The sequence below is a fragment of the Gordionus sp. m RMFG-2023 genome, chromosome 1 (genome assembly GCF_954871325.1).
Source record: "Gordionus sp. m RMFG-2023 chromosome 1, tfGorSpeb1-WG-v2, whole genome shotgun sequence".
Lineage (NCBI taxonomy): Eukaryota > Metazoa > Nematomorpha > Gordioida > Chordodea > Parachordodidae > Gordionus > Gordionus sp. m RMFG-2023.
The window spans coordinates 16,564,408-16,588,582 of record NC_088775.1 but is presented as its reverse complement, the minus strand read 5'-3'; the positions used below and the strand labels follow the sequence as shown (position 1 = coordinate 16,588,582).

Here is a 24,175-nt window from a genome sequence, read left to right as displayed (position 1 = left end):
ACTGTAAAGTATTTATTATATTTGGGCCTTGATAATCAGAATTAGATGATGATGAAATAACAAAATTCATTCTTACTATAATCTATAAAATATAAATAAGAATATTTAAATTAATAAACTATAATACAGGACAGAAATAGTAGCGGGTTAAAAAATACAAACGTGATGAAGGAAACAGAATAAAAAATAACCCTCTTTCTTAAAAAATTCGGGTTAATATTTGAATTTTTTTATTTTCAAATAAATAAAAATGTGAAGATTTATTAAAATTGAACGAACTTAAAACACGGAAGCATTCGTCAAAAAAGGAACGCCTTCATTTTCAGAGCTTATTAAAAATAAAAGGATATTGTTTTTTTTTTAAAAAAACGAACTTCGTTCAGGAACGCGTTTATTTGGTTAACTATTTTCCAACTAAACTTATTTAGAGCGTTTTTAATTTTTTTAAAAAAAATCTGATTTGACAGAAATATATTAAAAATACACCGACCTTATAAACCTCGGGCAATTCCATAAGATATTAAATTTATATTGTCCGTTTATGCACATTGCAGTTAACATATATAGTTAAATTCTGGAAACAGAGTCACAAGGAGTTTCGTAGAATATTTTTAAAATAGGGTTTTGACTCTGGTTTCCGATTTCTAAAATTTTGAAAAGTGGATTCCACTATCCCAATTTTGTTCGGACAATCAATTTGCTCCCTAAAGAGTTCCAAGTTTTATGTTCAGGATTTATAATCTATGATATTATTGCATATAAAATACACAGGTATACCCAGACTCTGCGTTATCAGTGCGGAAATGCTTGATTACGGAAAAATGTTTCCAAATGGGAAGGTACTAAGCTTTTATCCATATATGTAAAACCCTACAAAAGTGAGAGTTTATATAACTAAAATTAGCTTATAAATTATGACGAATTGGAAAATTTAGTAATTAAATAGTATTAGGAGAAACCCAGCTAGGGTGGCAGCCCCTATCTATTGATTTGTAGAGTCAAGAAAAAGTTAAAATTTGGTAAGAAGATGTATTTTTCAAATTATATATCGTATTGGGATATCATGGATCTGGCCATCCGGCCCATCTAAAATTATATTTTTCAATGAGCCTGGACAGGCCTGGGTTTTTGAATTTTTTTAAAATAGCCTTGGGCCTAAAATTTTCTTAAAATTTAGCTTATTTAAAACAGTTGATAACTTAAAAACTTCTACAATAATAAAATTCAGTATTGCAAGCAAAATTATTGCCTAAATACACTGAAAAATTGTTTATTTTTATTGAGTACAATAAATTTAATTTTGGACTTTCGTTTTGGCCGGTTGAAACTTATTATGGGCTTGAGCCGGGCTTATAAAAATTTTTTAAATATGGATAGAACCTGGGCTTACAATTTTTATTGAAGCCCTGGGCCGTGCTAGATAAATAAAAAATTTGTGCCCATAAAGGTCTCTGATTTGGATATGGAATCTCGATTCTATGGGGATTTGTAATCTATCAAGTTTAGATCATTCACCAAGGGTGATTTTAAAAATTCTGAAATTCAATTTACCCAGAAATATATCCTGCATATGTAGAGTGCCTATTCCATAAATTTCACTTAATTTTCTCCATAAACATTTGTGTATTTAATTTATGTGAAAAATTTATATAAAAGACAATATAAATTAAGTGAATTATTAAACTTAATTGATTGAATGATTTTTTTCTAGAAATTTTTGTAAATGACCCGAAAGTTAAGGGCAAAATTGTCTGAAATACAGGATAGGTATTCTAAACACCCTGGAATACAATTCTGATAAAATCCCGATTTTCAAAAGGCGCTAAAAAAATATGATTAAAATTGAAAAAATAACACATTTGGAAAAATAATTGACGCTAACATATACAATATACAATAATAATAATAATATTAAATTTATTTAATAATTTATATAAAATTTATAAGAAATTTTTCTTTAAACCATTTCCTATAAGAAAGGAAGTAAAATTCCTTTTGGAGTTAGTCATCTGTAAAAATTTTTCTAAATGATAAATATTTATATGAAGGAAAAATCCTTAAGTTTTGGCTAGACCAATGACATATAATAATACCTAGACTGACGATTCATTCATTAAAAGTGTACATCAATACAAATCAGCTAGAGACGCCATCTTGGTTACTGTAATAAATATTAAAATTTTAAACGAGAGCCTAATTTTATATTATATCTGATGCAAACTTTATTAAAGAATTGCCTGATCATCGAGATAATAAGAAAGTAAGTTATCAATTTAATATTAGTGTTTAACATGAAAATAATTATTATAAAGGTTACCAAAATGGCGGGTCCAGCTGATTTGCTTTTAACGACGGTTAAAAATGCATTTTAATGAATGAATCGTCAGTCTAGGTATTATTATATGTCATTGGGCTAGACATAATAGCGCTCCTAAAAGATTCGGCGCTAAGGCTCAAAAGTTACTTCACCAGTTTTTCGAAAGATATTTTTTTTTCATAAGTATCGAGATTAAAATATTCTTTTAAAAAGTACTTATACATATATTATTATTTAAGATCAATAAGATACAATATAATTTTATAATCACGTGAGGTATTATTTAGAAGTCTGTAATGAATGGGTTAAAAAAAGTAAACATTGGTGGGAAAATTATTTTTAAAACAATGGAGCTACCAGGAGAATAAATTAAATTTTTTTAGGGCCAAATGATCATGGGGCGTTAGGGTTGGCCCATTGCAGACCTCTAGTATGATTATCAAAATTAAAAATCTATTATTATAGCTCGTTATGAAATAAGGCTAACATTTTTAATTCAGTTTGATATATAAAAAACCAAAAATAGCTTCGGTTTTATAATTTGTATCTTATACGAATCTTTGCACCCAAAATTTTGTATTAGTTATGTTTTGACCAAAGTGATTTTCATATGGTAATTTAAGGTTGGTTTCAAGAGCCCAATGATGATTTAATAATTTATTCTGGATAACTTAATTCAACATTATGGCAATTTATAGCAAAATATTTTAGTTAAAAAATGACACTGTTTTTTATTTTCGTATTTTAGTCATTGTTTTACATGGTCATAACTAATGTCATAGTGTAGGAAAGATCAACCGCTTATAAATATCTGCAAAAGCATAGTTAAGCTTTAGTTTTTCCTAATTATTTTTGAATTTTAATTTCAAATACCCCATGAATTCTAACTGAATCAATTATTCAGGAGAAAATGCTTGATTTACAAAAACAAAAATGAATAATTCAGCTACAACCGAAAAACTCCACCTAAGCAGAAAAGATCAAGAATATATTAATATATTAATTGATCTTGTCAAATCTGTTAGCATTGGCTTCTAAAAGCGACAAAATTTAACAACATTCATGGATAGTTTGCAAAAAATTATCAGGAAAATTGCCAAAAAATTTTGTTCATTTGACTTAAAAATTATAGGATAAGACAATAACTATCTATCTCCACTTGAACAGAAAGATTTTATAAAGTATTCTAATTTTTATACGAAACTCTTTTTGGTTTAATAATAGGCCAAGAAAAAATCTCTATTAACATTTAACCAAAAGAAACGTTACTATATCGCAAAGAAATATAAAGATTGGACCTTTACCGAATGGCCAAAAGTTGTTTTTGACGATGGGTATAAGTTTGTATTGGAGTTTGAGAGTATTCGCAACAAGCGCATAACCAATGGAAAGGGGAAATCATCCATATCGCAAATTTTTCTGTTTTTGTAAATATCCTTTTAAGCTAATAAAAATTTCCCCCCTTAACACCACTCCACTCCCCCCCCCCCCCTTCAACCATCTCTCTCCCCAAAAAATATACAATATATCATTATAAGGAAGAATTTTAAAGAAAAATTAGTAAAAATTGAATACTTTTTAAAATAACGACTATAATTTAAAATTTTTAGAAAAAAACCATTTTAACAAAAAAAAGGTGAAAACCCAAAATTATTTTTATACAATAAGTGTATTAAAAGATCTCCAACAAAATTATGGGGAAAAAATTTATCTGATAGCGCCCCTTCCCCCCCCCCCTTACCAGCTAAATCCTGGATACGCCAGTGATTCGCAATAATGCCGTACGCAAGGTAAATAAACCATACCATTCTGATGAATATTGAGAACAATATCTGATAATATAATAATTATGAAAATAAAATATTTCGTCCTATCTTAATAAAGCTTTTAATATTGCATTTCATAAAGTAAAAATTGGCGTTATCTTTTGATATGGGTAGTTTATAATATATAATTAAATTAATATAAAATATCATTTATAGCTTTAATTATTAAAAACATTCCATCAATGAGGCACTTTATCAAATATATTTTTAATCATATAAAAAATTATTCCCACTAGTAACTAAATGGTAGTATTTCTATTAAGATAATCTTCATTAAAAACATTCCATCAATGAGGCATTTATCAAATATATTTTTAATAATATAAAAAATTATTCCCACTAGTAACTAAATGGTAGTATTTCTATTAAGATAATCTTCAAATAAGTAAAATCAAGGTGCTTTTCAAACTGACAACGAATTTACTCTCCTCTCCCTTTTCTCTCTCCCCGAATAATCAAATAACCCCTTAACCCCTAAGTTCCATAAATCATAAACGCGAAATGTTTTAAGGATATTTTTTTATTATTGTCTATTAGGTAAGCATGCAACCTTTATCGGATGTGCTAGAAAATACATTATAATTTCTTACAGGTCTCTCTCACTCCTGGTTGTAAGTATGGAGGGGATATTTTAATTCAAGTTTTTACCCTAATAAATTTACCCCCACCCCCCCCCCCCCAAAAAAAAAATTTCCTTTTTTAAAATGTGTTTTATACCATTAAAAGTAAATCTTAACAAATATTCTGAAATGCTTAGAAATTTTCCCAATCAAGATAAAAAAATTTAAAGAGGTAAGAATTTTTGCTGATCTCATATTATTTTTATCATGAAGATTTTGCTAGTAATTTTTTTAAATTATCTTCGAATTTTATTAGTAAATTTTCTGAGTTAATAAGACATAGAATAAGAAGAGATAAAAAAAATCGTAAAATCATAAGATTGGAAATATTTTATTAGGGAAATCCCTTACACTTAGATGTAATTTATTTTTGAAATGCCATTCAGTATTAGAAAGTCAATCTAATAACTTATAACTCTGTTTTTGGTTAGTGACTGGCAAAACTGATTAATGAATTTATAAATATTAAGTACCTTAGACAATAAATATTGGCGCAATACAGATATCAATTTCGCCAATAAGGATCAAGGTTTAACTAAAGAACACATTTTGCGCGATTCATATAAAATAAGACTTTGAGGAAAAGCATAGGGCAGGGTAGAAATATTTTTTATTCCAAAGATAAATTTTATAAACCAAATAGTTCCTTAATCATTATATACATTTATTAAGGCTAAAAGAAAATTAAAAACTATCATTTTTTAAAAAATTATTATTCAATTAATATGATCATAAAAATAAATATTTTAAAATAATGTTATCGCAATATTAACCTCGTGATATTAAATTCTCTATAATATATATCTTCGCGAAATAGTTTCCGCAATATAATCTTCGTGATTTAGGTTCGTTATAAAATTTCCGCGATTATTGATTAGCGATAAAAGTTTCGTTGTGCATTCGTTTTAAAGTTTTCGCGATAAGGGTTTCTCTACAAAAAATTCGCGATATTTGTTTCGCGATATTGTCTTCGCGATATTGTCTTCGCGGAATACTATTGGCTAATGTGGATTCGCGATAAACGTTTCGCAGAATTGACATGGAACCGTAAAAAAAATAAGAGAATTTCAATAAATTTAAATTTAAAAAATCGCAGAACAAAATTATAATAAAATGTATCTAATAATCGACATAGATGCATATAATTTTTAAGAAATGTTTCTAGATAAGATAGAGATAAATCTGCATTCAACCCTTACAGGTATGTCGGATTACAAAAAAATAAACCTCTATATTTTTTTAAAGAAACTTTTAAATATCTACAAACGATTTTCATTTTACCACGATTATTTATATTGACTTTATAGGTAAATTCAAGAAAGATACTATTTTTTATAAAAGTGGCCACCCAAGCTGAGTTTTACCATAGTATTTTCAATCTAAATTAAAATACTAGACAATAGATATATATTTTTAAAAAATAGGCCCCATTTGTGGTATTAATATTACGTGCTACATTGCGTAAAACTGCAGAGACAACTTTGAACATCAACATTAAAGAGAAAAATAACAATCGTCCAATATTTATTAAACCTTACAAAGCGGAAATAGCGAATGATTATCCTATTAAGGGAGAAGTTATCAAGGTAAAATAAATAACAATTATGAAAATCATGAATTCATATAGATTAGAAGTTTTATTAAGCAAAGTATAGTTAGAAATTAAAACTCTGCATCAGACCTGTTCGCGTTTTGGCCCGATCCAAACATAAATCTAAACATTTTTAATTGCTAAGCTCGCCTTGAGCTCGGTCTGACAAAATTAGAAAAAAAAACACTTTGTCAGCCATCTTTTTAATATATCAGACGGGTTGGATTCGGATGTAAACAAGTATAATAAATTCTTACTTTAATAGGCAAATGGCGCCTGAAAAAGATTTATTCTAAAAAAAAGAATTTACTTTTACTTTAACAAATAACGATATTTAAGGAAAATTTAAAAATATGTTTTAGAAAACTAACTTAAGGTAATATTTAATCAAAAAATCTTTCTTAAGATAATCTAGAAAAATTTATGTTCAAACGGTTAGGAACTAAAAATTTTGTTTTAAAAAACTCATGTTGAATCCGTCCAATCCGAATAATTTTTTTAAAATTTATGTCCTAGTCCTTCTGGGATCATTTGTTAGAATAATATTCACGAATTTCAAATATTATTCGAATTATATTCGAAGATTTTTTTTTTACTATTCGAATAGCGAATATTCTTATGAACTAAGTATTATATACTTCATAGAATCTTTAAAATTACATTAGTTTACCTTTTACATCATTTTAGATATATTCGCGATTTAATATCATTTTTTTTTAACTAAATGTATTTTTTTTTGCCCGGTGTTTTTTGTCCATTGGTATTTATGTCGGACATTTTTGTTCGTAGTAATTTTACGGGGGTATTTTTGCCAATAATATATCAAGGCGCTACTAGCCCAATTTTTTGTTTGGAGAGTTATATCATTACATTGCTTAAGAAAAGTAGATCAGCTTTGAGCATAGAATAAAAAAGTGTTTTTGGCATAACTTTAATGTAGCACAAATTGCTATATTAGTAAGAGTTAGTTTGTGGCGCTTTATAAATTAGCTCTTTGCACATCATTTTGGTTTCCATTATAAATATATTTCATTTACATTAAAAATTTCATGAAATATAAAATAAATAATTAAGTTTCTTTCAAAAAAATTTATGCTCCAAAATGGCGTATCACCCAGCAGATGTACGTCGTTTTACATGGCATTTTAAAGAATGAGTCAGTCTAGTTAATAATACACAGACACATATTTATAAATTTACGACCGAGGTTAAGGAAAGAAGATAAAAAACATAAAAAGAGTTCTATGCATAAAAAAATATTTATCAAAGGCGATAGCGGAAGACGCTGACCAAGGTAACAACGGGAAAATAGTTTACATGCTGAAGGATACTGATGACTTGTTCGACATCGATAATGAAACTGGGAAGATTTTTGTATTGAGTAAATTGGAATTTCTTATTACACGTCATTTTTGTTAAGATATTGTTTATCTTGAAAAATGATAATAGGAGTGGAGGGGGAAAGAATAGGATAGGATAAATAAATTATTTGCTATTTCTTATTTTTCAATTACTATACAATAATTATTTAGGCTCTCTAATTTTCGACAAAAGGGTAAGTATTCTGGTCACGGCTTTTGCCTATGATAAAGGTAGGCCTTGGAAATATTCTCACACTGTTGTTACCATTGGCTTGAATCATAAGACCAACCAATACCCCCCTGTATTTAGCCTCAATTATTATGGAACTAGCTGCTTTGAAGACATTCACAGCGGTGCTATCATCATGCAGGTTATTCCTATTTATTTTAATTATTAATTTTTGTAGAGAGATAAGATAAAATAAAAGATCGCTGCATAAAAACCAAATCTTTGTGATCATTTTTTATCTTGCTTTAAATATAATATCTATATATCAACTCCACTAATTCAAAAATCCTGTATATATCGTGCTTTAGTGCCTATGAGTTTTTTTAATTAGTATAGTAGCCAGTATAAAGGGAAAAACTATTAGCAACAAAATTTTGGGCAACCTTAAGAAGAAAAACTCACTGAAAGAATTTATCTTGAAATCAATGTTTAGTGCTTAGTATTATTGTTTTAATCCGTTTGGCATACTGTATAAAGAAAAAGATATTAGCAAAATAAGAAAAAAATGCCAAAATTGACATCATGCCAGAATGGTATAGAAGAACTAAAATATAGTTTGCACTAATATTTTGAGCTTAACAAGTACTTATTAATTTCTCAATCAGTTTTGTGAACCATAAAAATGTTATAAACAAATGAAAACTATGATATCACGCCTGGTTTGAATTAAGCAAACTTTTGTAAACATTAATTCTTTAACTTATTTCGAACCATTAAGTAATGCTTATTTAGCACATTTTGTTGCTTTAAATTATTCTTTATTAACTGTGCTGTAGATGAATAACAAAATAAAATGTTATAAAAACAAAATTATAAAAAGTAATTTTGAAACCAATTTAAAAATAAAACTATGACATTGGACCATTCTTGATAAAAATAAAAGATGCGCTATATAAATATAATTCACATATTTGTGTATAATAATTAATGATGATATAGATTATTTGGTAAATAGGTAGCTATTGACTCATCTACTATAGATTAGTACCTTTGAAAATAGTTCAATTCAAGGTATGTAATCTGAAGGAAATTTTCTAATTAATTGAAATAGGAAATAACTGAATTTGGGAATATGATATTAAAGATTAAAAAGAGAAAAAGGGTATAGGGTAATTAAATGCTAAAGTGATATGGATTAGGTATAAGTTAATATATATTAAAAGTTATTTTTTTTAAATAAAATTTAATCATATTTAAGAATAACATCTCAAATCGGACAGATCATGTAATTATAAATAAATAACAATTTAAATAAATCAGCTGTTGCAACTTCAATTTCCTTGAGTTGAACCTAAATCAAAATTTTTCTTCTTCTTTTATTTGATTATAGTGGAATCATTGTTATTCTGAAAACCAACTTTTTCCACGAAATTAGGGTTAAATAACATAGAGATGTGGGTTGTGGAGGTTAATATATTATTGAAAATAATGGCTGAATAGCAACCCATTTACTGATATAAATGACTCTAAATAATAATAATAATTTTTTAAATATATAAGGTCCGTGCCTACGATCCAGATTACGAAGACGCGCCTTTAGATTGGAGGATATTCACAAATCATAACAAACGAAAGGTTAGACATCTTCCCGCCTTGTGGTCGTCGTCAAGAGGAAATATAACTGACCAAAAATTTGGGGACAAAGGTAGTAATTCTTTGAACAAACACGGAATATATAATAAAAAGCTTAAAAGAGGGGAGCCTGCACCAGGTCCAGGAAATGTAGCGTCCATATTTTACTCCATTGTAGAAGGGAATGGAAAAGATAACGATGTGTTCGTCATAGATTCCAAGCTTGGGGATTTGAAGACGAACGATAAATTGGACGCCGAGACTAAATCTAATTACGAGCTTACCGTTCAGGTATAATTTTTTTTTAAAAAGGGAAAAAATAATTATTTTTACTTAAATTAATAAACTTTTAAAGTAGTCATTTTTTAAAGTGCGTCCCAATTTAATTAAACCCACTTAAATCTAAGCAGTTAGAGATGTGCTATATTTAATGTAAGTACATAATCAGTTTAATTACGATCATATTTTGAGTTTTTTTTAAAAATATACAAATTGATATTGACACTTTTGTATGCTTATAATTATATAAATTATCCAGATATTAAAAAAAACGTAAATACATATTTTATTATTGAGCTAATTTAAGTTTTCTAGAGATAACTATATCATTTACTTTTATTTCCTAAAATCAAGACTTTTTTGCAAGACTAATACCATGTCAATCTCGTTTGAACATTTTCTTTGGATGTGTTATTATTAAAAAACAAATTAAAACTATAAATATATAGTTATAAGTTTTAGAGAATAGTTTTAAATATATTTTATATCCAATTATTACTGGGAACTCTTTGAAAAAATAATACAACTATTTTAAGCAGAGGATAGTATACAAAGAAATATTCAAATTTTTGGAAAGGAACTTTAAAAAATTGATATATCTACTAAGTATACTAAGCATTCCCGTGTAGAAACGTTAAAAATATCCATATTTTATTGCTATCTTATAGTATTAAGCACTCGAATGCTATAGTATAGCCCTACCCGAATGTGATAAAGTTATAAACTCTTTACAAGATAAAATTAATTTAGGACTAGTTGATATTTAAATGTTATCGTTTTACAAAAAGGAAAAGTAAATTTTTTTTTTTAAAAAAATTTGACTTATGGTCTGTAAATGTTTACCTAGATTTTATTTAAATAGCATTTATAAAATGTATATATATCGTCTTATAAATAAATACAATTAGGCCACAGACGAAGGTGGAAGAGGCTTAAAAACCACGGTAATGGTCTACATTCAAGTCAAGGATATTAATGATAACCCGCCAGAAATTATTAGGCCCATTCAGGCCCTTGGTATTTTTTTTAAAAATAAAACTTATTAAAATATTAGTTAGAAAATACACTAATCGCTATTGGAAGATAATAATTTGGATAGGTAAAGTCTGTCAAATATAATTATTCTGCTAAAAGTGTTTTTGAATCACCCCTCTTTCATAGTTAGCGCTAATTCACGGCGAAGTTTACAAAATATGCTGTATTTTTATATTCTTCGCCCTAATTGTGAATGAGAAACAAAGTTCCATTTGACCCGCAATAAAAGAAATTGACTAAGGAAAAAGTACCGAATTGCAAGTAATTTTTAAACTAATGCGAAAGGTCCATTCCGTATTGCGTACCAGCTTCCAAAGAATTGGAATAGATAATAATGGGCACATTCTTGATAACTTTATCTAATAATTATATTTTAATAATTATATTTTAGTAAATAAAAGATTGCAATTTTTTTTTCTCTAGATTCTACCTATTTCATATTTTTTATCAGGTAAAATATTTGTGTTAGCCGTGTTTGCCATTTTATGTTAAGAAACCAATTTTTGGAGAAAAGATTAATTAATAAATTAGTTTTTTTCCTCTTAAAAATCAAAAAAATTTTTAACATCTAATTTAAAATTTTCAATTTTCAATTTATGAAATAAAAACCATGCATACAAACTCTTTTGTACGCAAAAGGTGTTTCTATGGACGCAAAGCCGGGGGATTTGGTATATGTAGTAAGAGCGATAGATAGGGATATAAGCAGCGACCCGTTAAATCCTGTCTCTTTTAAAGAAAACATGCCAGCTCCTAGCTTTAGCTTTGAACCGGCAACTGGGGAGATCAAAGTTGCTTCTTCAGCTCTTCAACCAGGTTAATAAATCATCCTTTATTTATGATAAAATGGAAGGAGAAGAGAGAAAGAGAGAAGGAGAGAAGGAATGATTATTTTTCATTTATTTGTAGGAGAAGAAACTTTGACAATCGAAGCTCAAGACAGAGGCGTACCACCCCTGTCATCTACTCTTTCTATCCCCATAAGAAAATATCCCAGTGAAGCAGGTTATTAATTATGTTATACTATCAAAATTTGCAAATTATTAATCCTTATTTCTTTCTCTATTAAATCCCTTAAATCCTATTATGTGCTAGTTAGTCTTGAGGGTAATATATTGATATCAAAATATTTTTTTAAAAATACGTAAATCTTAATTGCCTTTATAACCAATTAAAATGAGTTACTTTTCGTTTTTCTTTTGCAAATACATTTGATTTGATTTTATAATTTTAGTAAAAAAAGTTCAAAGTAATATATGAAAATATATTATTTAATACATATTGATATTATAATATATATGATGTGCATCGTATTTACATTAGGGCTGTGCCGATCCACAAATATTTCACCGATCCAATCCTATAATTTTCCATATTGCTATAAACCAGATCCAACCCCGACTCCGATATTAATTTTATTTTACCATCTATTTTTGAACCAATATCATAAAAATATCAATATTTTTTATTTTTAAAAAAACCAACTAACTTTAAATAATGTGTATTTGGTTTTTTTTATTCTCCAAAAGTTGATAATCTCATTTACAATATTTGCAATTTTTAAGAACGAATTGTTAAACAGCTCCATTTTTTGATTTTTTTAAATCAAGGGTATAAGCCAAAATATTATAACATAAGCCTCGAAATTTTGCCAATAGAAGTACAAACCTGACATTGATGGGCAAGATCAAAAGCTTGAGTTGTTTATTTTTAGCATATCTTGAGTTCGGAGTTTTTAAAAATTGGCCAAATCGAGCCGTTTAATAACACTAGATGAATGTGACTAGCTCGATATTTTAAAATCCTTTTCTTGTTGCAGATAATATGACAAAAAATAATTTACAATTTTTAACTATTTTTTTAAACATTAAATAAAAATTATAATAACAAAAGGACAATATTGAGGCATAGATCATAAAATAATGTAAAACACAAAATAAATAAAAGCGAAAGCAGCAAAATTATTCAAAACCTCCTTTACCTAATCATCGATCGAATTAATAAAACAAAGATAATTAGCCTTAAGAATGGCTATTGCGATCCTCTGCCTTAAGTAAAAACCTTCGCGAGGCTCTCCATAATTATTTCTGATTAGGCGGCCAACGTCTTCAAAATTTTTTTTAGCCAAATCACCATGTGTAGTTAAGGTGGAGCAAATGATGGGTATGAACATGTAATTTGAATAATCAGCGCTGTATTTGCCGATATTAAAATTTTGAGCTCTGTTCAGAGCGTTCTTGTTAAAATTGTAGAGGGAGTTAATGTCCAGACAAGAAAAATCCCATATTATAAATTTTCCTTGAAACCATGGGATACGTGTGACCTCATCAGGACGCCTACTATCGGAAAGGCCAGAAGGCTCCATTGAGGTAGGAAAACCAGCTTATCTGAGTGCAAGAGATATGATTCGATTGTCAAGTGTCGAGTTTGCCGACCGGGATTACGATTGCATTGTAAAGGATGCAGGGCCATATTGTTATCATCAGTATGACATTTGCTGCATTTATATGGTAATGAAAAGGGAATGTTAAGTCTGATACATAAAGCATAGCTGAGCTCATGGTTGTCCAATTCGAGTTTGAGATTGGTAGATGGAATAAAATCTAAAAATTCATATCCCCGATCTTTGATAAGTTTAATAAATGTGGATCTAGCCAATGGTGTGAGAGACTCGAAATAAGGTAAACAACGGAGTTCTTCACAAGTGGTAAATCCCAATCCTTTCCCTTTACAGAGATCGGAAATAGGGTTGTGGTTGTGACGGATTTTGCCCATTCTCTCTTAGAAGTATTCAAAAAAGGGTCGTGGACAGATAGATGTTGATCAATTAATATACGTGCCTGAAGATGGCTAGCAATGAACCAACATATTGAGGTCGACAATGGGGATCTTATACCAAGGCCGCCATGTTTGGAAGGAAGTGTGGCTTGATGTCAAGCTATGTCTGTAAATTTGATATTTAAGCAGTCGCTAAGGATGACTCTTATTCTGGTTTCGAATATCACTAAATGCTCCCTCTCTAAAAATAATGGGCTCGATCGTAGGGCATAAAGGATTTTAGGGATGTTGAAGAAATTTCGAATTAAAAAAAGGCCTTGTGAGCCGAAAGACAAGGAAGAATGGTTTTAAATTTTCAAAGATATCGTCCATATCGCTAAAAAAAAAGAATTCACTGACTCCTCAACAATGGGAGAGCCCAAATGGGATAGATTTTTTACGGGGTCATGCTTAAAACCAAAAACGTATTTGCGGAATTGTATTAATATCGCAGTACACCGTTTTGATTTGATTTATTGCAAGTCCGAGGCTGTCAGTCGAAGCCCTAATAATATTGATAGCCTTTACCACCTCTGCAGATTCACCAGAGATGACCCCATCATCAATATACCATAAGTGAAGAGCAGTGTGCAGTTATTGTTTATTTTAGTAATCAAGTCATGGATACCAAAACATAATAATATGGAGCCTAGGGGATCACCTTGCTGAATACCTTCAGAAGAGGTTAAGATATGATGGCCAAATATCAAATGTGATGGTTTCTTATAGGACGAGAGGATATAGTTTGTAAAAATTTGGAAATGTTTTATAAATTGTAAAATTATCTTTTCTGTGAATGCAATTGTAAGCATTTGTAAAATCGATTTTTACAAGATGTTGAGCAATTGTAGTATTTTGAGCATAAATACAAGTTATATGTGCAGCTGCTTCACAGCCTGAGCTCGTACGAACCCCAAATTGAAGAGGAAGAAGTGTGTTAGATACTTGTGCAGAAATTTTGCTAGCTATTAACTTGGAACATAATCTCCTATATAAAGCAATAACAGCAATAGGCTTAATATCACCATTCTTCTCAGAGCGACAAGTTTGGCTCCAAAAAAGAGGGCCCTTGCAAAATCTGGGACCTCACCATTAATGACCTTGTTTCATACTTGAGTTATTTTATTCAATAAAGAGGTTTGACTGTTAAGGATGGGAGTAGTTAAATCTTGAAGAGATAAAGGTTTGATACCTACAAATCAAGGAGCCACGTCCTTTCCGAAGTGAAAATCAGAGAAGGGTGGTTCTTGGTTTCATAAATTATAGCTTCCAGTGTCTGGGGATGCTTGTCTAGTAGTCTTTGGTATGACACTGCGTCCACTGGAGCAAGTGTGCCAAAGGAGCTAAATAGTCTGAGAGCACCATTTATATCCAAATTGTTTATTTTGTTATTGATTAGCTTCACCTTGAAATTTAAATCGCCCTGTTTTTTGTTGCATGTATGAGTTATGATATTATGTGGTTCATAATTAGCATTAGAAGATGCTAGTTTAATATTCCTAGTTCGCAGCGAATTTGGAAAGATTTGTGACCAAATAAAAGGAAGGCTGACCACACATCCTTAGAAGAGAAATTCTTTAATAGCCTATCAACGCATTGGGCATAATTGGTAGAAACCACTTGTCTGGCACCTCTTGGAATTCTGGAGATCAGACGAGGTTTAGGAAGGCCAAGGAATTGGTCAATAAAGAAATTAGTGATATGAATGTCAGGATTAGAATAGAAAATGTTTGAAATTGGATTAGATTCGAGAATGTTTGAAGATGTAATATCAACACAATTTGATGAAGATGGAATTGATAACTGTGTCAAAGGATTTAAGAGGGAACTGTTAGGGATTGCTAGAAGAGAGGTAGAAGGGACAGAGCCAGGGGCATCTTTGTCCATTCACACTATGGGTCCTTAAATAGCCATTTCCAAAATATTCTGCATTGAGAACAGATACTTCTATCCAACATAATATGTGGGTCTACTATTGGGTATTACAATCCACCGATTATCCATTAATATTTTTATTATATCATCTGAGAATTCATAACTGAACTTCATCATTTTTGGATGCATACATTTAAGTATATAATAATTATATACATCAATCTTTCAAATTAGCAGTTATGTTGTTCACCATCTGCCATGAAAGCAGGCATTTATCAATATAATTTTATGTATTCAAACTAGAAGCTATCAATTTTACATTAGACATAATGCTATTATAATGTGATGGTATTAGGTTATTTTAAATTCAATCAATTCTCTTAAAGTGGGATAATCCTAATATGTATTGTAAGAATTTAATCTGTCTTGATTTCTTACCATTGTACAACCTGCCTTGAAAGCAGGAATTTATCAGTGTAAATTTTATATGTTAAAACTTTAAAAATTAGCAGCAAACAATTTTACATTATAGACATAATACTATTGTAATTTATGATGGAGTTTGATTATTTTAAAATTTAATCAAATCACTTGTAATTAAATAATGCTAATAAGAATTTAATATCTCTTTATTTCTTATCAACATAATGATGTTCACCACCTGCCATTTTTATGGATAGAAGTATTTATTTTTTTTAAATATCGGATAGGATCGGTTTATTTAAAAATTTTGGCCCATCTGATATTTTTTGAAAACGCGAAACTCCAAACGCGAGATATCGCTTCCGATCCTATTTAATATTAAATATTGGCACAGCCCTATCATATTAATGTTTAAGTAACAATTATATTTACTAAAAAAAATATTTTTCCTACCCCCCCCCCCTCATTTTCCCTCCAGAAAGTCCAGATATTTCGGTCTACCAAAATTCTGTTCCGGGAGCGTTTGGGGGAAGCGGAAAAATAAAGAATCCCATGATTTGGGCTATTATAGTAATAATAATAGTCTTCTTGATTATAGTTATGGTCGTAGCTGGCTACGTTTATCATAAGAAGAAAAAGGAAAAATTAGCAGCTGGAAGTACAGGGATCGGAAAAAAATCGAGTAATATTATATTTTAGTTATGTTAGGTAAAGTTTATATTAAACTATCAAGCCATGTGAGTTTAGTAAATTTTTTTATTGATTGTTTGAGGTGTAAATATGTCGCACAAAAAAGTTTGAAAAAATCTTCTCAAAATTTAATTTTTGAGTTATTTTTATGAAGATGTAGATTTTTGATCAAATTTTACCTAAAAAGGCTAAAAGTTTTTAAATAATCGTTTATAAGTGTTATGGATGTTAAATAAAATGACATTTTAATATTAATTAAAATAAAATAATATATTAATTAAAATAAAATAAAATAAATGAATAAAAATATAATATAAAAATAATTTAAATAAATTATAATATTAATTAAAATAAATTATATTATTAATTAAAATAAATTATAATATTAATTAAAATAAATTATAATATTAATTAAAACAAATTATAATATTAATTAAAATAAATTATAATATTAATTAAAATAAATTGTAATATTAATTAAAATAAATTATAATATTAATTAAAATAATTTATAATAACCATTTATAAAATATATCGCGATTTCTACTTGCGCGATTTTTACTAACTTATTTCATTTTATTTTATTTTATTTTATATTCAAATTTATATTATTTTATAATACTTTAAAATTTTAGATATATTGTATCATAAATCATTTTATTTTAATAAAATAGTTTTCTTAATCATAGCTAGCCATCATGTGTTTCCAAAGTAAATATTTTGTAATTTTTATGCAAAAATATCTTGATGAGATAAATTAAAAAAATTCAAATTGCACTCAAACTAATAAATTTGAGATATAATTTACTAATTTTGGCTCTTTGCGATTGAGGAATTCTATAAGTTGAGCTGAGATTTTACTCATTGAATTAGATAGATTCTTCCAGATTGAATTTTTTAAAATTAATTTAGAATCTATGATACCACTAAAATGTCTTGTATATCTTAAATATAAAATGGTATTCTATTCTTTATAAAAAAAACCTTATATCTTTTTTTAAATAAATATTATTAAAGAAAAAAAAACTTTATATTTTCACATACACATAAATCCAATATCGTTTTTGCATCATCAAACTTCGATAAGCCAAGGACTCGGCCAAAACACCGTCCCTTCTAGCTAAAGAAAAGGCTGAAAAAGAAAAGGGTGGTAAAGATGATAAAGGCAAAGATGACAAAGGAGCGGATAAGGATAAAACTAAAACGGCTACTTTGAAGGTTGCTTCTGGTCTACCACCTCCACCCCCAGGGGGAGATCCTGTTCGACCACCCGGCCCTGATGGAAAAATACCCACAGGTCCCCCTCCTCCCGGAGCGATGCTACCTCCTTCAGGAGCAAGGCCTGCTGGACCGCCACCTCCACCAGGGGCAAGGCCTGCTGGCCAACCTCCACCCGGAGCTATATCTGGTATGTTGTTTTCATAAATGAATTTATAATATAAATTCATAAGTTTTTAAATTAACTTTAATTAATTTCAATTTTTAGCTTTAAAAAGTTATAATATTAAAGATTTTAATAAATAATATTGTGTATTGTTTTTATCATTTCGTAGGTGCCAGACCTGCTGGAGCGGGTCAGCCCAGACCTCCGATGCCTCCTGGTACTGCACCTCCGTTAAGTCCTGGTGGGCCACCTAAACCTGTGGATTTATCTAAGCCCCCGCCCACATCTGTTCCCGTCACCGCAAAGCCACCCGTTTTTGCAGGCGCTTTACCCCCACTCAAAGTTTTATCATTTAAAAAATTATTATTATAAAGATAACATATTATAGCAGTAAAAAAACGTAATACACTCTATATTTACCCATAAGGCATGGTTTATAATAAAAATTAAAAGCATCTATGATGATTAGAATTTTAAGATGAATACTTACTGCAAGAATTTAGTGTATATAAAGCGGAAAAAATGGAATCATGATCAGCATATATCTGACTGAGAATAGATAAATATAAATACATAGGACAATGTGAGTTATGTAGTAAGGTTTAATAAATGCTGATGCAAAGATAAAAGGTTCAATAAAGGTGGAGGAAATGGAGAACCTGAAAAAAAAATAAAAGATTTATATAAAAAAAATATTAAGGAGGTTAATAAGATTGGGAAGCACACAATTGTATGGGTTATGATGCGATTAAGAGCTGACATTCAATAATAATAGGAAAATAATTATGGATGCCATTGTTTGATTTTTTTGGAGATAACTTTCATAAATGTCATGTCTTTTTCTCTAAAAGAGGTTGATAATTTAACTTTCATAAATGAATTTGACCCCACCAGACTTAGATCTATTAAAACTCATTACTAACTGTGCAAGCAAATAGCTCTACTTATACCTCTGCCAAGGAGATTAATTAAAGTTTTAAATATCGTTTATCGAGACTAAAATAGAAGTGCTTAAAAAATGGTTCCCCCTTCAACTTTCTAAAGAATCCACCATCTCCCGCCTGTCACACGAGCAGCATAGTTTAGTCAAAATATTTTAATTAATCAGAATCTCATAAAATTAATAATTAATCAGAAAAATAAATATTATATTAATTATTTTTAAAAAATGTTTATAAATCGTAGGACACAACGGTAGCTTATACAGACGACGCGGATAAATCTTACGGATATGATTATGTAAGTGAATTTTACGATTAATAATATTTTGGCATTAAAATTTGTTTTAATTAAGATTTTAATTTTAACTTAATATGGTAATAAATATTTAAGTTAGCGGAAGTGAGGGGGGGGGGTCAGAATGTATACGCTTCAAGTTAAGGAGGTTTATAACACATGGTTTTAAAACAAGAAATAAGCTTGATGAAGTAATGCCAAATGGTTAGAAAATAACCTACCCCAGCATATTAAATTTATATAACAATAAAGATTTTTATAAAGCTTATCTGTAATAATTAAATTGTTACATTTTTTAGAGATATATAAAGTGATAATGATAATATCTTAGGTCTATAGAGATAAATAGATTAAATAACTACTCCCATATTGATAATTAAAAAAATTAATTCCAAAGCATCCATAAATCCAATCAAAACTATAAAATCATAATCGAGTCGCCCTTAAATGCCCATTTTATATGGTTTTTTTAATAATGAGAATAAATCTAAATATGTTAACATTGAAAAAATAAATGTATAAGTCTTGTACATTTTCTTTTTGATATTACGAAAATATTTTAAACCTAAATATACAATTCTATAAAAGTTTTCACAAACAAATTGTAACACTTTAATTTACCTATTAAATAGGCTTAATTTTTTATCTTTAATGAAATTATTTGGGTTTTTTTATTTTCATTGAGATACCTTTATTTTATATTATATGATTTAAATAAATATATATAGAGTTATGGCTATGACACCTCACAATATGGTGCTAGCGATGCCTATAGCGCAGACCCCTATTACAATTATAATTATGGAGAATATTACGACGATTACGATTCTAAATATGCCTATGACGATGTTAGGACCTTTTTGTTGATTTTATATATTCCCCCTTTAACTTCTTCCTTCCTTCCTTCCTCCCTCCCTTCCTTCCTTCCTTCCTTCCTTCCTTCCTTCCTTCCTTCCTTCCTTCCTTCCTTCCTTCCTTCCTTCCTTCCTTCCTTCCTTCCTTCCTTCCTTCCTTCCTTCCTTCCTTCCTTCCTTATCTTATAATTTTTTTTAATCAGAACTATGCCTATTCTTATGGCGGAGATGACTATAACAGTGACGCTTACGGTTATGGAACGGACCCTTATTATGACTACAATTATAATGACTATTATGGGGGAGATTATTCCGATTACTATTCCGGTTTATTTTATTAATTCAACATATTACTGATTACTTTAAACAATATTAATAAGTTTTCTTCTATTAAGCATCTGTTTTTATAAATCTGATTTGATTAATTATCAGGAGTTTAGTACTATGTGCTTAATTTCTAAAAAAAAATTTGTCAAGTATTTATACAATTTCTTTATTTGAAGTTGCTTGGACCTATTTTATAAATCAAATATTTTCTTATCCATATTTGGTTAAAATGGATAAATTCTCCTGAAGTTATTTTAGCTAACAAATAAATATAGTTATGCACATTATCAAATTGTTAATTACATTTTAAAAATAAGAATTAAGAGATTTTAACTTAATACAAAATATTATAATAAAATTAAGTGCTTTCTTATAATTCATAATTATAACGCATTATCTAACCTTTATTAATTTTTGCATTATAATCGCTCTCTTTCATATTTAAAAAGGCGGTGACTACGGGTCATATGGGGGTACTGATGCAAGCGCTACATATGGGGGTGAATACTCAGCCTACGATTCTTCCGCCTATGGCAGCGGAGCCAGTGCGGCATACGGTTCTGACGCATACGCCAGTTCAGCATATGGCACTGACGCATATGGCACTGACGCATATGGAAGTACTGCTTCAGGTTCAGATACTTATGGCAGTACTGCATATGGCACAGATGCATATGGTAGCAGTGCATATGGTACAGATGCTTATGGAAGTGCGGCTCCTGGTTCTGATGCTTATGGCGGTTCGGCATACGGGACAGACACATATGGAAGTACAGTAGCCGGTTCAGATGCATATGGCAGCAGTGCATACGGAACGGAAGGTTTTACTATACATTATTGTTTTGGTTTTTTATAAAAATTTGAAATATAACATAACTGAACTAAATTTTTAATAAGACATGAAAAACATTCATCGAAGGCAAGTCAATTATTCTATCCATATTAATACATAGTCCTTTAAATGATTTTATATATATTAATAAAAGTTCTATATTATCTTATTGAGAATATTGTCTTAAGAGGACTTTTTCATAGTTTAATAGTAAGAATCAAACATTTAAAGCAATAAGTGAGTGGGACATTTAAAGGAATTCAATAAATCATATAACACTAGTAGAGTTGCTGCTAGATTTTTTAAACTTTTTATAACTCATTAAGATCTCCAAACACTAACAAAATCGATCTAAAAAGAGCACCAAAAAGTATGTCTACTTAAAATTTTCTAAAATAAAGGCTGTATCTAAAAATTATATATTACCAGGGGCGCTTCTCTTCAAACTTTTCATGGGGCATGAACCCCTATGCTCCTCTACTAACAGAGCTACTGACTAAGTTGTGTCAATGATAACATAAGATATAAATATTATTATTCATAATTATATAATAAAATTGGCATGTCACTTTACGTAACATCTATTGTATAACTGTTATTTCCTGATAATTTATTGTGACTTTTTTAAACCTACTTTAGCAGCAGGTAGCACAACTTATGGAACCGAGGGAAGTACTGCATACGGTACAGATGCCTATGGTAGTACTGCTTATGACGCTAGTAAAGGTTCAGAATCTGGGGCGACGGACCAATACGCCAGTAGTACTTACGAAGGTAATATTTAATAAATGCTTATTTATATTTAAAAGCAATTCTGTATAAATAAAGAGCCATTTAGTCAAATTGTTTCAAAGACATAATTCAACGTGTTTTTTTTTAACTTAGGATAGGATGATAAAAATATGCGTTTTTAAATCTTTGAAAAATGTTAGATTATGACTGTAAACTATTTATAAATTTTTAATATTTATTACTTATAAATAGTGTTAAACGATTCGATTTGGGTTGTTTTTTAAAATCGGCCCAATTAAGATTTTGTCAAAATGATATTATGTAAGCCTGAGATCTCAAGATTTGGCAAATAGAGGTCCAAACCTTTATGCCATCTATGAGAAAAATATCCCGGCTTACATAATATTATTTTGGCTAAAATTCTAATAGGGCCGTTTTTTTAAAAATTGACCTAAATTGAGCGTTTTATAACACTACTTAAATTCTATCATTCACAATATTTTTTACATATTACTTCCACAGCTGACCTTAGTACGAAAAGCGCTTAAAAGACATTTCGAGGTTTCTGTTCACACAAAAAATCCGTTTAATTTTTTTATAATGATATTCAGTAATTAATTATATTCTTAATGATTTCTTTTTCTATAAAATAAATTTTGTTTATTATCAAAGGTGAATATATTGCATAGATAGGTAACAGATAAATCTAAGAATTCAAATGTAATTCGGGGTAGAACTAAAGGGCTATCGTGATACTATTAGCCACAAATAAATATAAGATAAAGAAGAAATTAAGGCTACATATATAATAAATCATAAAATATTATAAAAATGAAAAATCTGTGTAAAAACTTTCTTGGATTATTTTATCTGTCTGATTTAACTTAATTTTTTCAAAAATATTTTATAAAATATAAATCTATAAACATAAAATATTTTATTTTGAATAGAATTATATATTCATAAATTAAACAGAGTTTAATATAAATACATATTAATCACAAAAATTTTTTTAATAAATAAATAATAAAATAAAAAATGAAATAAGATATATAAATAATGATAGCCCAATCTATTAATAAATGTACAACTTGCAATGGAGTATATGAAGCTAATGTGAATATTTTTGCTATTCTTTGCCGATTCTGAAAACCATGCTCTCTAGATCGTGGATGAAATTGAGAGCATAAGGGTCAAAAGTAAATGTGTTAGATACGATGATTCTTAATAAATAAGTAGCGCAAAAGAATATTTGACAGATTCGCTTCTTTCTTTCTGTATCGGCCATATCATCTAGGTTTATTTGGAAGGTGCAAGTGGCAAGAAGATTAGAAGTTATCAATCTTCATTTAGGATTGGAGGAGCCATTAAAACATTTGACATTTACGCATTGTTTGTTAATAATCGGTTAAGATTGCTAGAAATTAAAAGACAATGGAATGTCCCTCAAGTTGGCTTCTCGATTTGAAAAAAAATGAAATTGTCCTAGGTCAAATCCTAATTTCTTAGCAATGAGATTAAAGGGGGTCTACTAGGATAAGAGGACTTCCAAATATCGATAACCTAATTAAGTAGAGGATCCGAATGTGAAAACAATATAGTGAAACTTCAATTTCTATCTGTTTTTGAGGGCAGAGTGGTTTGCAGCCAAGATAATTTTCCAAATTTAAGAATGAGGACTATCCATTTCTTTACCTCATACTCGTAGGTCAGTAGGTGTAAATAATATTTGTAATTGCAAGATAATTCTTTAACAGGAAAAATGCATGGGCTGGGAGGTAATAGAATTTTGTGCATATGTGTAAAATTATGTGAAATGTGGTTAATATTAAAACTCACTATTTGGAGTTCGAACGAAAAGTTTATTTATTTTTATTGTTTGGATCATTACCATACATATTTATGATATAATACAAATAAATCGTTGTTTTCGGGTAGCATATGTGAAACTATATGGAGGTTGATTGCGGACTACTATAAACCTAAATCTTGGTTCGAACCCAGGAAACTCTGGGTTTTACTGAGTCTAACGACATTTCTGTGCTACAGGAATAGCAGATCGGAAGTGTTCACATAATTCAGGTAAATATAATATTAAAAGATTTTATTGGAATTTTAATAAAATTGGTCGTTGTTTAGCAAATTGAATTCCAAGACGGCGAATGCTTTTATCTA

The 24,175-nt window shown here is 29.1% G+C and overlaps 1 protein-coding gene and 1 long non-coding RNA gene across 2 annotated transcripts; both read left to right on the top strand.

Moving 5' to 3' along the window:
• Positions 1–743: 743 nt before the first annotated feature.
• On the top strand, positions 744–21,215 carry LOC135922143 (cadherin-12-like). Its single transcript, XM_065456563.1, has 16 exons — positions 744–839; positions 6,188–6,349; positions 7,624–7,735; positions 7,887–8,086; positions 9,445–9,807; positions 10,704–10,812; positions 11,470–11,646; positions 11,740–11,835; positions 16,424–16,627; positions 17,723–18,043; positions 18,189–18,361; positions 19,205–19,258; positions 19,984–20,103; positions 20,313–20,436; positions 20,886–21,068; positions 21,118–21,215. Exons 1-16 carry the CDS (start codon positions 744–746, stop codon positions 21,213–21,215), a joined length of 2,592 nt encoding a protein of 863 aa, XP_065312635.1.
• A 10-nt stretch (positions 21,216–21,225) lies between these two features.
• Positions 21,226–22,582, top strand: LOC135931074 (uncharacterized). Its single transcript, XR_010572931.1, has 3 exons — positions 21,226–21,257; positions 21,908–22,042; positions 22,523–22,582. It is a non-coding gene; the product is annotated as an uncharacterized LOC135931074 (long non-coding RNA).
• Positions 22,583–24,175: the final 1,593 nt, after the last annotated feature.

What these genes read in the sequence shown, in the direction of transcription:
- LOC135922143 (XM_065456563.1), top strand. Translation starts at nt 744, where the DNA reads ATGATATTATTGCATATAAAATACACAGGTATACCCAGACTCTGCGTT. An exon ending in ATTACGAGCTTACCGTTCAG is followed by an intron (nt 9,808 to 10,703) that starts GTATAATTTTTT and finishes AAATACAATTAG; the next exon opens with GCCACAGACGAAGGTGGAAG. An exon ending in ATATGGAAGTACTGCTTCAG is followed by an intron (nt 21,069 to 21,117) that starts GTTCAGATACTT and finishes TGCATATGGTAG; the next exon opens with CAGTGCATATGGTACAGATG.